The sequence below is a fragment of the Rhododendron vialii genome, chromosome 1a, assembly GCF_030253575.1.
Source record: "Rhododendron vialii isolate Sample 1 chromosome 1a, ASM3025357v1".
Lineage (NCBI taxonomy): Eukaryota > Viridiplantae > Streptophyta > Magnoliopsida > Ericales > Ericaceae > Rhododendron > Rhododendron vialii.
Window position 1 is genome coordinate 43,182,191 of NC_080557.1, and position 14,588 is coordinate 43,196,778.

Consider the following 14,588-nt stretch of genomic DNA (forward strand, 5'->3'; position numbering starts at 1 on the left):
GGCATGCCAATCCTACGGGATCCTTGCAAAAACAAAGATGATCTTGGGACTGGCCTATGGATTACAACGGTGCTACGTTCACCACGCATTTTCACAGCTCAACATCTCACATTCTGTTTCGACAATCAATGATTCGGATTTAAAAAAAACTCTTCCAAGGAATGACAATCGGAGTAATTATTCAGTGCCTCTGGCCCTCTGCAGCACCATGTTGCGGTGCCTCAATCTCTTCTCTACCACATATTTTGATGGGTTTCTCATAATGTACGGCGAGATCTATATAAATATGTGATAGATGAAGAATTTGGGGCACATGACACAGCTCGTGTCGCTGCCCAAGGAATATTGAATAATTCTTGGTATGGACATGATAGATCATCCTTGGACTTTTTTGTTACTTATGGCAGGACTGATTTGGAGCTACATAAGCTATCCTGATACTATCACTGAAGGTCAATAATTCAAGGCTAGATTTTGATCTATTCCACCAGAGTAATCATGTACTTCTAACTTACTCTCAGAGCATGAAGACTCCGCTTTTTTAAAAAGATAATTTCAAATTCAAAAATTATGTGTTTACGTAAATTATTTTTCCATCAGTATAGATCTTGTTTGATAGATCTCATTGAAATTTTTAATACGGTGCAAAAAAAAATTGAAAAACTATCTTTCATTTATATTATTTTTTAATTTAAAAATGTAAAATAAGTATTTATTTTTTAAAAATGTGCACTCGAACGGGACTAAGCAATCAGATCAAGTGTAAAAAAGTGAAAAAGTGTGAAAAGCAATAGGCGACAAAATCTCTTTAATAGTCTATCAAAAATTGAGTGCCACTTTATTGGTGCCCTTTTACACTTTTAAGATTCTTCTACTATTTGGAAATCTGGGAAGTGAAATTTCGTGCCAAAAGCAAAGCAAATTTACTATTAAAAAGAAAGGGAAAAAAATCCGTAAGAACACATAATTCGTTGGCATATATGATTCTACCTTTGAGATTAAGATCAAACACGTAATTATGTAGGATTATTTTAACACAGTCCACCCAATAAAAAACAAAAACCCAACCAAACACAACCTTAAATCTTACTTAGTTCTCAGTTGTGTTCATCCACTAGCTAGCATTAGTAGCCTTTTGGTTTAAACTTTTACAAGTAGCACATGGCCACAGCATGGTTTTCCTTCAAGAATGATGAAAGAACAGAAAAGAAAGAAAAGAGTAGAACACCCTTTTTCTTTTGAGCAATTTTGTTGGCGAGGTGTTCGGGCGAGCTTACATTCACTTCGACTAATTTTGTTAAGACCAAGAAATAATAGAGCAACTGGAATAACGAAATTCGTATCATGCTTCTCTGCGATCTGAGGTTAATTGAATTGCATAGATCAATCTATGTAGTAATTTCGTCTCTCTCCAATAAAAGGTGCTTTGAAGATCAAGGAGACGGCTCCGTGGGGTTTCAGGAAAATTCCATCATTTCTATCTAATGTTTAAACAAGTGTAACTATCATGGTGATGAATGATGATCATCAAGTGGGTTATACCAATCATTTCTGCACCAAATAAAAATAATAATTAACGAATGTTATGGTATTAGGAAAGAGATTTGTATCGCTCGGCAATGCTTGAAAACTAACGAAAAAGTTAGAAGATTTGTGCATCGCTGGGCATGAGATAACAGTATAAAATAAAATAGGGACTTCGGGTTGGTGCTGTGCAGTAAGGTGCACTGCACACCGTGCTGCGCACCTTCGAGCCGTCGGATGCATGATTTGAAGGCTCGAAGGTGCGCAACACGGTATTGCACACATTATTGCACAGCATGATCCCCCAGTTCATAAAGTAGTTACAAAAAGACTATATGACATTATCATCAATCTTTCATCAATTCGTTGTTGATGAATAAAATAGATTAATTTTCATTCTTGATTAATAATAAAAGTAGAAAAAATATGTACTATAACAGTCACTTCAAGATGTTTCATACTCACCAGGAACAGAACTGGAGTTGCAGATTGCTAACAAAAAGTCCAAAAGAAATAGAGAAAAAATAAAGTCAACATAACCTCCCCATAATAAAAAATTATATATCCAAGTCCCACTTGTTAATTGTTACTATTCTTTTACAAGAAAAATAGGGATTGCCCCTGTTTGTCATGGAAAATTTTATATACTCAAGCGGGCGGAGTTATGTTTGGGCCTAGGAGCTGCGGTCTCCGGAGCTCTTGAATTTTTAAATTTCTATTTTATATATACTTGATTTTGAAAATTATTTGTATATGGCTACTTATAATTTTAATAATTTTGGTTTGATTTGATAAAAAAATAGTTATTTTACCTTATCATTTCTCAATTTATTTTATAAACGAAAATAAGCATGTAACTGTTGAAGTAAACTAAAGAAAAAATTAAATTAATTGGTATACTTTAACTGCATTAAGCTAGAATCACTTCAGTATACAAATGTAATGTACTGAAAAATAAAAAATTTATCATAGTAATAAGTATACATTCAGATAAAAAATATGTCTATTAAGCCTGTCCTTCTCGGGTTAAAATCCTAGCTCCGCCTTCAGCTCCGCCCATTTTGGGACCGGAGAGGATCCTCCCCTTAACAAAACTAGTCCCATGGTTGGTTGGCCCCTCCAGAAGCATGCTTATATTGCTAATCAATAAATAATCATAGGGGGCATGCTAACAAGGATAACATTTAGAATTTCAGGAGATAAAAAGAAAAAGAAAATCTGGTTTTTAAATGGAAAGGGATAATTATTTACTCAGTATAATACCAAATATAAAACAGGTTGGATTAGGTAAAGAAGATTAAAAAAAAGTCACCAAACACCATTTTAAATTTCAACAATTATAATTGTTACAACCAAAGTTGCATCATCGCGACCTCTGCTATTTTTTAAAACTTGGTTGTTGATCGGTGTGTTGGGATTATTATTGAAGTTGAAGGTAATTGGATTTGGTTTTTTTTTTTTTTTTGGTTGCAGAAGGTAATTGAGGTTGATGCATTAACTTCTACAGCAACAAAATGGCAAAGACAATAAACAAAAGAGAAAATCTTTTTAATGGTGGAGCCGTGAATGGTTGTTTCAGGAGCCAATCGCGACTGTCCGGATTTTACTGAAACTTTTTTGGAAAAAAGTTTATCCGGATGTTAATGAAACTTTTTTCGGGGAAGAGTTTAATAAAACTTTTTTTGGGTAAGAGTTTAACTTTGGACGATCGCAATTGGTTGCTACTGTAAAAAATTTGTTTACGGCTCCGCTGAGTAATAAACTGCCTTAAATGGCCCCCAGGTGGTGAACGATTATATTGCTCTTAGAAATTAATCAAAATCGTAGATTAGCTTGAATATACCCAGGTAAATTTACGATAGTGTCCTAAAAAAATTATTCTAGATTTTTTTATGAGAAAATTTATCTGATATATATTTTAGGGGCTTTGCTATTTGCAAGGAAGATTTGCAGGGAATCATGCACAGAAAAATGCATTTGGGTCCATTTTGGATCGCAAAAAAATCTAGAAAAATATCCATAAACTAGTGCTTATCTGTGCCTACAGCACTACGCACCTCGGTTGGAATTACTTGTGCCTACGGCACTTGCTAGCTAGTGGTTCAAGCACTAAATTGATTCATTAGTGTGTAGTATGTGATCCTCTTCTTAGTGGCACGAAAGATAATTACTCATGCTTACGGCACTCTCCAACTAAAATTTTAAACTAGCTACAAAGAGTATTTCTAACACCAAAAACTGCCAACGATGATCCCAATAGAGCATTGCCTTTGCTTTTAGACACCAAAACTCCAAAAAAAAAATAGAGAAAAAATCCAAAAAAATCCCAATCCCAGTAAACTCCAAAAATTTCCAAATACCTTTGCTTTTAGGGTTCTTTCTTTACCCACCGTCCCAAATCCAAAAAAATCCCAATCCCAGTAAACTCCAAAAATTTCCAAATACCTTTGCTTTTAGGGTTCTTTCTTTACCCACCGTTCACGCAGCTTGTAGGCTTTCTTCCAAACGGATATAGTTTATTTGTTAGACCCCCTTTGCTGACACCAAAACTTCAAATAAAAAGAGACCAAAAATTCAAAAAAACCCCTAGTAAACTCCAAAAAATTTCAAATACATGTGGTTTTACGAAGCTTTCTTAGCCCAACTCCCACCGTCCACAATACTCAACAGATTTGAAAGATTTGGCTGGGTAAGGAACATTCCACGCAGCTTTGTTGGCCCAGATTTGAAAGATTTCGCTAGGGATTTGAAAGAGAGGTGTCGATTGATCGAGAGAGAGAGAGAGAGTGTTGGCCCAGATTTGAAAGATTTCGCCGGGGATTTGAAAGAGAGGTGTCGATCGATCAATCGAGAGAGAGAGAGAGAGAGAGAGAGAGAGAGAGAGAGAGAGAGAGAGAGAGAGAGAGAGAGAGAGAGAGAGAGAGAGAGAGAGAGAGAGAGAGAGAGAGAGTGTTGGCCCAGATTTGAAAGATTTCGCCGTAGATTCAAAAGAGCGGTGTTGAGAGAGAGAGAGAGAGAGAGAGAGAGAGAGAGAGACCCAAACGCCACTAGAAGCAGGGTTATTTTTATTTTTATTTTTTATATGCTTCTGACAAAATTTGATTTGGGTAAAAAGAACCGATGACATTTTTGTAATATATTTGTAAGAGTGTGGGTGTTTTTTTAAAAGAGTTGGAGAGCACACATCAGCCCTTAGATCAAATGAATCTCAACTCTCCTTTCAACTTGTGTTTGTGTGACCCCCACACTTTTGAGTTTTATTAGGTAGGTTTTTGAATATTATTTTATTCTCCCCCACAAATCCAAAAGTAATACTTACCGATGTTCATTGGAGCTGATTTTTTATAAAGCCCCATAAAATAATATTCAAAATTTATTGATATTTTTCTAAATTATTGTGAGATCCGAAATGGACCCAAACAAGTTTTTCCTTGCGTGGTTCCTTGCAAATCTTCATTGTGATTAGGATTTCCAATAATTTAGAGTGCTAAATTTTCTCACAATATAAATTTTTTTTATTTTTACAAACACGCCCATTTATAATTATAAGATGTAGTTATAGATGCAGTCACCAATTTGTTATTTTACCGACAAGAAATATGTTAATTAAGGAATTGTATAAATGTACATGTATAAGTTTATTAATGTGTACGTCCCCAAATGCAAATTTCTTGATTCGTCCCTTCAGCGGGCTCTTTGTAATAAAGTTCATTTCAGAGTAAATGACCGAGACTTAGAGCACCTTCGACCCTTTACTTCAAATTGGAGATGTCAAATTTTTTTTGAAGGCTTATGTGGTATTTTGGCATCTTCAATTTGATATCAAAACCTTTTCTCCAACCCTTATGCCTAATTATATTTATTTGACATCATGCTATATATGCCTCTCCCACCCTTAATGTCAACCCTTATGTCAAACTTAAAAGGAAAAGAAAATCAAACGGCACTCTTTTGAAATTCAAACGGTTAGATTTTTGAAAATTGGCATGTCACTATGTTGATGTAAAAATTGACATACCTTTAATTTTCCACGTCACAATTGATGTCAAAATTGTCACGAATTTGCAGCGTGAAGGTGTCAAGAGTAGCCGTTGCATTATCCACGTCATATTTGACATCTCCCATTAGAGATGCTCTTATGATCACTTTTTAAATCTCGTCAACGTCCTCATGCACATCCAAATTAATTTTAGAAGGCAGTTATTTTTGAAGAAAACCCTGCAACATTGAATCAAAACTCCTTTTTCTTAACCAGTGTCGGATCAAATTTCCCCCAAGAAAAAGAAGGTAGAAAAAGGAAAGAGGAGCGCATTTTAAAACCCAGTTCTCGGTCCCTAGCCAGGCAAAAAGGCCGCAACGCTCCGATGCGTTGTGCAGTCAAAAGTCGTGGTTTCCACCACAGAGCCGCTACAGTCTTTATGGCCCACATGTTTTATATATGGCATATATAAATTATGGGTTTTAATAGAATTTTTCATATTTTTATGCTTAAAATTTTATTTTATTGGTCAAATGGAGAAGCTTTTGCCTAAATAGACTTTACTTTGATGAGAAGTAAATATCAGTGTCCACTATGGAAGATTGGATCTTTCTCTGCCTATAAAAAATGTCTAGGGTTCCATAAATATGCGATATATACGAAACAGTTAGAAAGAAAGGTAAGAGAGAGAGAGAATTTCACATAAGGCTTAATGTTATTGTAAGATACTATAGTTGTTTTAATTAATCATTGGATCGCTCAAGTTTCGCATTATTGGATCCACGTATGTCGTTCTTGATTATTTAACTTCCACTTAATGTTTTTATTGTGATAATCATGATAGTTCTGGATCCTAATTTATTGGGGTCATTAATTATCTGACACCATTAAAAGAATTTACAGTTCATGCATACTAATTTTGAACCCGTTTCGGATGCCTTAAAAATAATTTGAGCTGCTCATAATTGTTTCTTTCGGGTGGCTAGGATTTTGAAACAAAATTAGATATTTCGTAAATACTTTTACCGATATCCGATTGAGTTAATCTTTTACACAAACCCTAAATAAACATTTTAAACAAAATGAGCGGCTTGGATTATTTGTGAGGGACCTTAGATGGGTCTACAATTTGTATGCATGTGCTGTATGTACTCATCATATCCTTTTCGTTTACGTTGCCCAGCCTTTTCGGGAAAAAAAAAGAAAAGAATTTGCGGCATAACCAATAAAGTAGGTTCAATATTTCATTTTGAAACACCTCAAATTTGGTTCAAAAAAACTCCTCAAATTATTTTTCTAAAACTCCAAGAATAAAAAGTAAATTTATATTAATGAATCCGCATGTATTATTAAAAATAATTTTACACATAAAACTAAAAATACCAATTAAACAACTTCAAAGTTCAAACATAAAATTAAGACGACATTAAAAACAAAAAAGTTGACTCTTTTTTTTTAATATTATATACACGAGATTAGTAAGTGTCAATAGGTCAGTCCATGAGAGATTTTAAAGACTATTCATAGCATCAAACGCCCACGACAACGGCATCTGAACCCTGATCTTTCATATGTTGATGAAGAATACCCGGAGATGCCAAGTCGGCTAGAATTCATGGGCAAATAGTTGGAGTTTGCACGGTGAGAACAGTAAATTTCAGTACGCGCTGATCAAAAAACAAAAAAAAAAACGTATAGTACGCGGTAAAACGAGGTCATCAGTTGGTGGATCCCAAACGCGCCTTTCTGAGCCGATGTGACCCACCCCTTCTCCCTCCTCCTCTCTCACCCGTCCGATCTAATAAACGATTCATCTCTCTCTCTCTCTCTCTCTCTCTCTCTCTCTCTTTCAAGCTCTCGCTCTCTGTTTGACAGTGTTTGAGACGACACCTGAGCTCGATTCAACCGACCTTCTCTCTCTCTCTCTCTCGCGTCTGTGGATACGAGAAGATCTCTTGTTATATCTTATTTCTGGATATCCTACGACCTCTCTATCACCCCTTCTCATCTCTCTCCGGTTACTAATCTATTGGGCCACCGACACTTTGTTCTCTCCTCTGGACAATGAATGGGTTCCTAATAATTTGTGCATTTGTCAAGATTGTTTCCCGCCGTAGGTACGCTCTGTTCTTTGTCCAAATAGTTCCTTGTCGAAGTCAACATGTGGATTTGGTTCGGTTCAGTTTTCTCTTCTTTTGTTTTTTTTTTTTTTGAGGTTCAGTTAAATTGTTTGTTTCTTGGGGAATTCTTGGGACAGTTAAAATTATTCTTTTTTTGTGTTCCTCTTTTGTTTTTCTGTTATGGGTTTACCGTTATTGAGGTTTTGGACTACTGTTCATTCTGTTCTGGTAGTGAATCTTGATTCTAAAAGCAAAAATCCTGGGTTAATCAACTTTCAAAAGGTAAAAAAAAAAAAAAAGGTTCTTGGGAGCCCGTGAGGTAGTTCAGTTGGTTGGTTGATTTGCTTTTCACATGATTACATAATTGATAAGAGTTTGATTCTTAATGTCAAGCCACAACAAAGTATTTTTTTTGTGAATCCCTAGTCTTGGCGTGAACGACTAGTCTTTGACTAAACTGGTGGAGATTAGTCAAGGTGCGCATTATTTGGCCCAGACACACCGACCGTTGAATAAAAAAGAAAGGTTCTTTGGAAGAAGATTGGACATTCTTAGTGTTTTTTGTGTTCTCCTTTGAATTATTTTTATGGGTTTATGAGATTTTTGGGTTACTGTTTTGGTAGTGAATCTTGATTCTGAAATCAAACGTCTTGGGAATATCTACTTTGAAAAGGTAAAAAAGGTTCTTTGGTAAAAGCTTTCATAAGCACAACTAAAGTGCTTTCAAAAGCAAAAGGCTTTTGGGTTCATGTGACTTCCGGCTTGAATCAACACTCTGGCTTACCATTTGTGTTCTCATAAAATATGAAGGAAAACAAAAAGAGTCGAAAAGAAACCTGCTTTTAAGACAGTAAAAGTATGGGGGGGAAAGGGCATGAAAGCTAGAATATTTTCTTGTCTATGTTCTTTTTTTCTTTTTCCCAGGAGCCAAACGGTGGGTTTTTAAAATATGGAATCATGATTTTCTCTGCTTTTTTACCAGCTGGGACCTTATCTTTTCCATCACTTGCAGCTTTGATAAGGACTGGCTATTTTAGCCTCGTATCCCTGCTAAATTCCAATTTGTAAGGACCACTCGATTTTCGATTGGTTGGTTTGTTCGTGTTTTCTTTCTCCTTGCACAGAGTGTCATCTGTTGCCATCATTGAACTGCTAAATTTTGAACCATTTGGCACTACTTGATATCATAGCAACTTGTTGGAGATTTCTCTGTTTGCTTGATTGTGAGGGGTCGAACGTCAGCAATTTGTCACTATTAAAATTGGAAAAGGGGAGAACTTAATTCAGATAAGGAAAACGGTGAAGCATAAGTTGTGAGTTGTGACCCCAACCATTGCTTGGTGCCCTTTGAATCCGGGTGTTAGTGTGGTCCCTCCGGATTCATCGTCTTTTTCCCTTATTTGTAGGTAGAGAAAAATGGTGTACTTTCCGAATCTTCAAGAATATCTTTGCTTTGAGGATTTTGGGGAGATTTAATTTTCCCAAACTTTTCTGCTTTTTTCTTTGGGAGTGGAGGGGGATAAGCGGGGTTGAAATTAGTTTAAGAGGACAAACTAGAGGAGGGTATATTCATGGTGAAGAGAAGGGGGAAAAGTCAGAACAGATGTTCCGCCATTGCCAAGTGTTAATTGAAGAAGATAACTAATGTTAATCATATCTTATAATTTCCAAGCTGCGTGAGATTATCCGAATCTTGTCACCTGCTGGTAAGAATGATTAGCTTGTAATTGTTCAGTAGCTTGAACATGTCTTTTCTTTTCTAAAGTTGTTGCTTGGGAGAATTGTGTGCTTCTTGTGTTGTCTTCTCATTCTGGCATAAATTTGGTTGCCGTAAATACCGCAAATCTGGCATAATTGTGCAGAAAAGCTCAAAAAGACCCAGTGCTTTATCTAAGCTACTTGGATCCCGAGTTAGAGAAACCATCCAACATCTCTGCCATTTGGAGAGAGAATCTCATTTACGATGCCCATTGAATGAGCTCTTTGAACTCCATACTTGGTGATTGGAAATATTTGTCTTTCCTAGAGTACTTTTCCAATTTGCTCTCTCTGTGGGCATCTCTCTCTTTAAGTACTATTTGTTTATTATGAATGAGGGGTTGGGGTTGATTTGTGAACTTCAACGATTACATTTAACTTAGGGTACACTGGTTCGCAGCCAACCCTGTTCGAATCAGATTGATTCACTAGATGAGTCATTTTCTTGTTTTTTTCTTTTCTATGTTCCAATACATCATAAAATCCTAAAAATCAGATCTGTGTTTTGAATTACTGAGGTTATCACAATGGGCTTGGGCCACTTGGCTGTATATGATCAAACACTGTCGTAGCAATGCAGTTCATTTCAAATCCAGGAATACGAATGTAATTCTGACTTTTGAATTGTTTCCTTTCTGCCTCTGTTATTCCACTAAGAAGTCTGAGTGATGTTGGTTCCTCTTAAATCCAGTTCAGTGATATGCTTTTACCTCTGCATTTCCCCCATGTTGTTGTCAACTTGCATGTGGTACTTCAGTTTTCTTGTAGTGTAGTATGATTTTTCTGACTGTTGTAACAATGTTCTCTTTTGCTTTGTTCTGCAGAGGACTATCAGGTGTGAACATATCCGTCTGCCGTTGTTGCAAACTTCCGCAGGACTGAGAAGCTGATAAATTACAGCGTATTCGAGTAAAGATATAGCACCATCTGAAATAGGACTAGAGTCCTTGCCACCTTTCCATTCTTATGGACAATGATTTATAGTTTGGAAAACCTCCCAAGTTCAGAAAGTCATAAGAAGGATGGATAGCTCGATGTCATCCCGAGCTAGCCAAAGTACAAAATTGCAAGACAAGCTGAAATTCAAAGAAATAAAGAACGTAGAGCGTATCCCATCAGCATCGTTGGCGAAACACCCAAAGCAGAAGGAGGAGCTTGTTAAATTCATGTCAAATGTGCCAAACTATTTGGAGAAAGGAGAAAACCTCAAGGAGAAAGCTTTAAACGTTGGAGTCCTTGACTTTCGCCGTTTAGAAAAGTGGCAGTCTCATCATAAGGCAATATCTCAGCAAAGTAGCAGGTATTCGCCCTCCACCAGCAATTCCTCATTTTTCTCGACAGATGACTCATCAACCCATTCTAGCAGAGCCCACAGCAGCTCTCCTGCTCGGAAAAGGACGCATGGGCCATCGCTACGATCCCATTTGAATTCATCACCAAAAGAAGCTTATTCTCAGGGTGCCAAAACTGCCATTAAAGAAAATGTTGGAAAGTTTGAAGATCTCAAAGCATCATCGAGCAATCCCTTGAAGGGACAACAGAATATCTTTAGAATGTACCAGTCTTTTAGCAGAAACCAACCAGGAATCAAGCTGAAAGAGTCCCAGTGGGAAGACACGGAACCAAAAATCATTCCTAAAGTTGCGAAAGCGTCCCTGGATTCAAAAAGTTATGGGGCAGTATCACGAATGAAGGGCAAGGAAAAGATTCAAGATGGTGAATCTACTAGGGGAGTAGAGGAGCGCCAGGACCGCCTACGTGATGACCATCGCAGTTCCCATCAAAGATGCAAAACAATGGTCTTTCCAAGGGATGGTGCTGAATGTAGTCATTCAGCAGGAAAAAGCCGAAAGAGCATTTCAGAGGGATCTTTTCCTAAGGAGGTATACAATGAATATAGCTATTCTGACTTCCCCCACTCGTGCTCACTGCCTTGTGAAAATGAAAATACCAATGACTTGCGGAGAAAACAACCGAACTCCGTAGATGCAAAGACTATGAAGTTGTCGTATGTACCATTGCAACCTGCTCCATGTTCTGTGAAAATGTCAGTCAGCCCACCCAGAGGAAAGAAAATGGGAGAGAAGTTAACCCGAATGCCTCGAAATTCAAACATCAAATCTTCCGAGGTGTCAGATCTTAAAACGGGCATACTGGAGGCTCCTAAGTCGAGAAATCCTTCTCCTACTCGCCGGTTAATCAATAGCCTGGGTCTGATTGGCCGAGTCTCCACCTCCAAAGATAGTTCAGAAAATGTTATTGCTACATGTGGATCAGATAAAACTATTTGTTCTTCTTACTTGGAAGATTCGGGTAATAGTAAATCCACTGGCAAAAGTAGATCCCAGTCCAGCCCTTTAAGAAGGTTGTTGGATCCATTGCTGAAGCCAAAGGCATCGAACTCTCACCAATTTTTGGAGCCATCGGAGAAAGATCCATCATTGGTGGATAGGGCCTGCAAATCATCTACTGTACATCCAGTGAAAGCAAAATTAGATTTTTCTGGTTGCAAGAGTGTTGTGGTAGATGATTCACATGGCAAAAAGAAACAAGGATCGTCAACAGTGCAAGCACTTTTGCGAATCGTCATCAAGAATGGCCTTCCGATGTTTACTTTTGCAGTTGAGAGCAGCAGTGACATTCTAGCAGCTTCAATGAGAAAGGATGAGAAATGCTGGATTTATACGTTTTTCACTGTTCATGAACTCAAGAAAAAAAATGGGTGGAGAAATCGAGGCAGCAAAGATAAAAGTCATGGTTATGTTCCAAATGCTGTTGCCCAAATGACAGTTTCTGATTCTGAGGTCCCCAACTTGGCAAGACAGAATTCTGCAGACGAGCTTCGCATTAGGGAGTTTGTTTTGTTTTCTGTGGACCTAAAACTTGAAGATCAACACACATCTGACCTCCAGACAAATGATGAGCTTGCAGCCATTGTCGTGAAGGTCCCAAAAGGGAACTCTTATGTGGAAAGTGGGTCTTTTGTTCGAAGTCAAGAGCTTCTTAGCACAACAGTTATATTACCTAGTGGTGTCCATGGGCTACCGAGCAAAGGAGAGCCTTCACCATTGATTAAAAGATGGAAATTGGGAGGGATATGTGATTGTGGAGGCTGGGATTTGGGTTGCAGATTAAGGGTGCTTGCTAACCAGACTAAACTTGGTAAGAGACCAAGTTCAGCCAAAATTCATAATGCTGCCGATAGATTTGAGCTCTTCTCTCAGGTATTGATCATGCCTTTGCACCAATCTCCATTTGTGTTCCATTTTGCTTGTGTTTGGATCGTGGACTAGTAGGTGGACTTACCAAGGGAGAGGGAAATGACCAGGAACCAAAGAAATAGATTTAGCTTCTTCATTTCATTATAAAAACCAAACCGAGCCTTGTGTCTCAATCAATTGGGGTCGGCTACATGAATCCTATTTTTCCATTGAGCTCTATCCAGGGCTTCTTCATTTCATTATCTCCTTATCTTTTCCTTTACCGTTTTCTTTCCCTCCACAAATCCACGATCTGAGTACAGTCTTAGGGTTTCCCTAATTTTCGTTAACTAACCTACTTTCCTGCAGGGAGAAGAAGGAGACGATACGCCTGGCTTTAGCATGTCCTCGTTCAAGGATGGTATCTTTTCGGTTGAATTCAATTCGTCGCTCTCATTTCTACAAGCATTCTCCATTTGTATAGCAGTTTTGAGTTGTGGGAAACCATATGAGCTTTCAGATTTGAGCAAGCCGTTTGGAGAGAAATCTTTTGAGAATGAAGGAATAAAGGCCGCCAGCCAGGTCAAACTGGAGGTTCTTGAGAGTTATAGCTCAAATCCACCAGTTTCGCCTATCGGAAGGGTCTAGATTGCACGTGAACTGGGCACGCATTGTACAGTTTTGTATCTTCACTTGGCTAAAATTATTATCATGGGAAGCCTACAATAAAAACTTCTGATTGTTAGCGATCATCTTGTGCTGTCGTAAGTTGCAGCCAAATGGAGCATGACCTTTTAATCTCAGAAGACATGCTATAGGGGCCGTATGATATCAGAAATAGGGAGTTTTTGCGTTCTCTTTTTTGCTTAGAAAGTGTCGATTTTACTAGTACATGGAATGAAATATATGCAGTGTATTTTGTAGCTTCGTGGTGCACGAGGCTTCATTTCAATATCACATGATTTATTCATTCAGTGTTTTCAGCTGAGGGATGCCTGGTTTATTGGCAGAGAAATGTTGTCTAGTACATTTGGTGCAGTTTCTTATTTCTGGACTCAATTAATCACTTCTGTTGATGCCTTTTGTTGGGGAATCCACCCACATCATAAACTGATGCCTTTTGTGGTGCTGTCGTGGTTTTGTTTTTTCTGTTTATTCGGGAAATATTAATCTTGGGTTTGTCAGTCCGGTCAAATCAAGTTGGAAGGAATATGCTTGGAGAAAATTTTCAGTGCCGGGTGGGTACAGCTGATGTCGTGCCCGCTCGGCGCATCGAAGCCATCCAATTGGACGATTTGGATTAAAAACACTAGATTGTTTTTAATCCGAATCGTCCAAAACACTTTTGGACAGTCCGAATGCGCCGAGCGGCACCACGTGGTTCCCACCCGGCACTGAAAAATTCCTCATATGCTTGGCTTCTGGCAATCTCCTTGCTGGCCATTACCATGATTTCGGGGCAAGATTATAGGACTGTGCATGTATTTATAATTGCAGACGAGGGCCCTTGATTCCTCTCATTTGCGATATGAGCCGTTCAGAGGTTAATGCGTTTATAAACTACTTTGCAAAGAATTGGTTAATCAAACTATAATAGGACCCAGTTTTGTGACCCGAAGATGTTGTACGGCTGCTCTACAGCATGTAGTGCAGTTTGATCCAGCCGTCCCAATGGACTGCTCGGATTTTAATCATGAGTAATGGATGGTTTAGATCAATAAGAATTCAAATTAAATCTAAACCGTTCGTACCAAAATGAACGGTCGGATCGGCCGTACTACAACCATTTAGTGTGGCTATGCACTATAGGAAACCCAATCCAGTTTGGGTGTCTGATCAACTTGGTCGTTTGTTTTGTAAAGAAAAAAAATTAAATTAAATGGCTTGAATCGTTACTGAGACTTTCAAAGGAGATGGATGGTGAACTCATAATGAATGGCTCGAATCGTTAAAAGAGATTGTCAAAAGAGATAAATGGTCCGAGTTGAGCGTTCATCTCGCTTTTGC

The 14,588-nt window shown here is 37.9% G+C and overlaps 1 protein-coding gene across 3 annotated transcripts; it reads left to right on the top strand.

Annotated features, from left to right (window-relative positions):
* The first annotated feature begins 7,053 nt into the window (after nt 1-7,053).
* Nucleotides 7,054-13,551, top strand: LOC131316923 (uncharacterized). 3 transcript variants are annotated; one of them, XM_058346488.1, is made up of 3 exons: nt 7,054-7,620; nt 10,206-12,605; nt 12,951-13,551. In XM_058346488.1, exons 2-3 carry the CDS (start codon nt 10,404-10,406, stop codon nt 13,227-13,229), a joined length of 2,481 nt encoding a protein of 826 aa, XP_058202471.1. In that variant the 5' UTR covers nt 7,054-7,620; nt 10,206-10,403; the 3' UTR covers nt 13,230-13,551. The 3 variants fall into 3 exon arrangements, with proteins under 3 accessions (XP_058202471.1, XP_058202476.1, XP_058202464.1); XM_058346493.1 differs by lacking the exon at nt 7,054-7,620 and adding an exon at nt 8,630-8,687; XM_058346481.1 differs by lacking the exon at nt 7,054-7,620 and adding an exon at nt 8,636-9,329.
* Nucleotides 13,552-14,588: the final 1,037 nt, after the last annotated feature.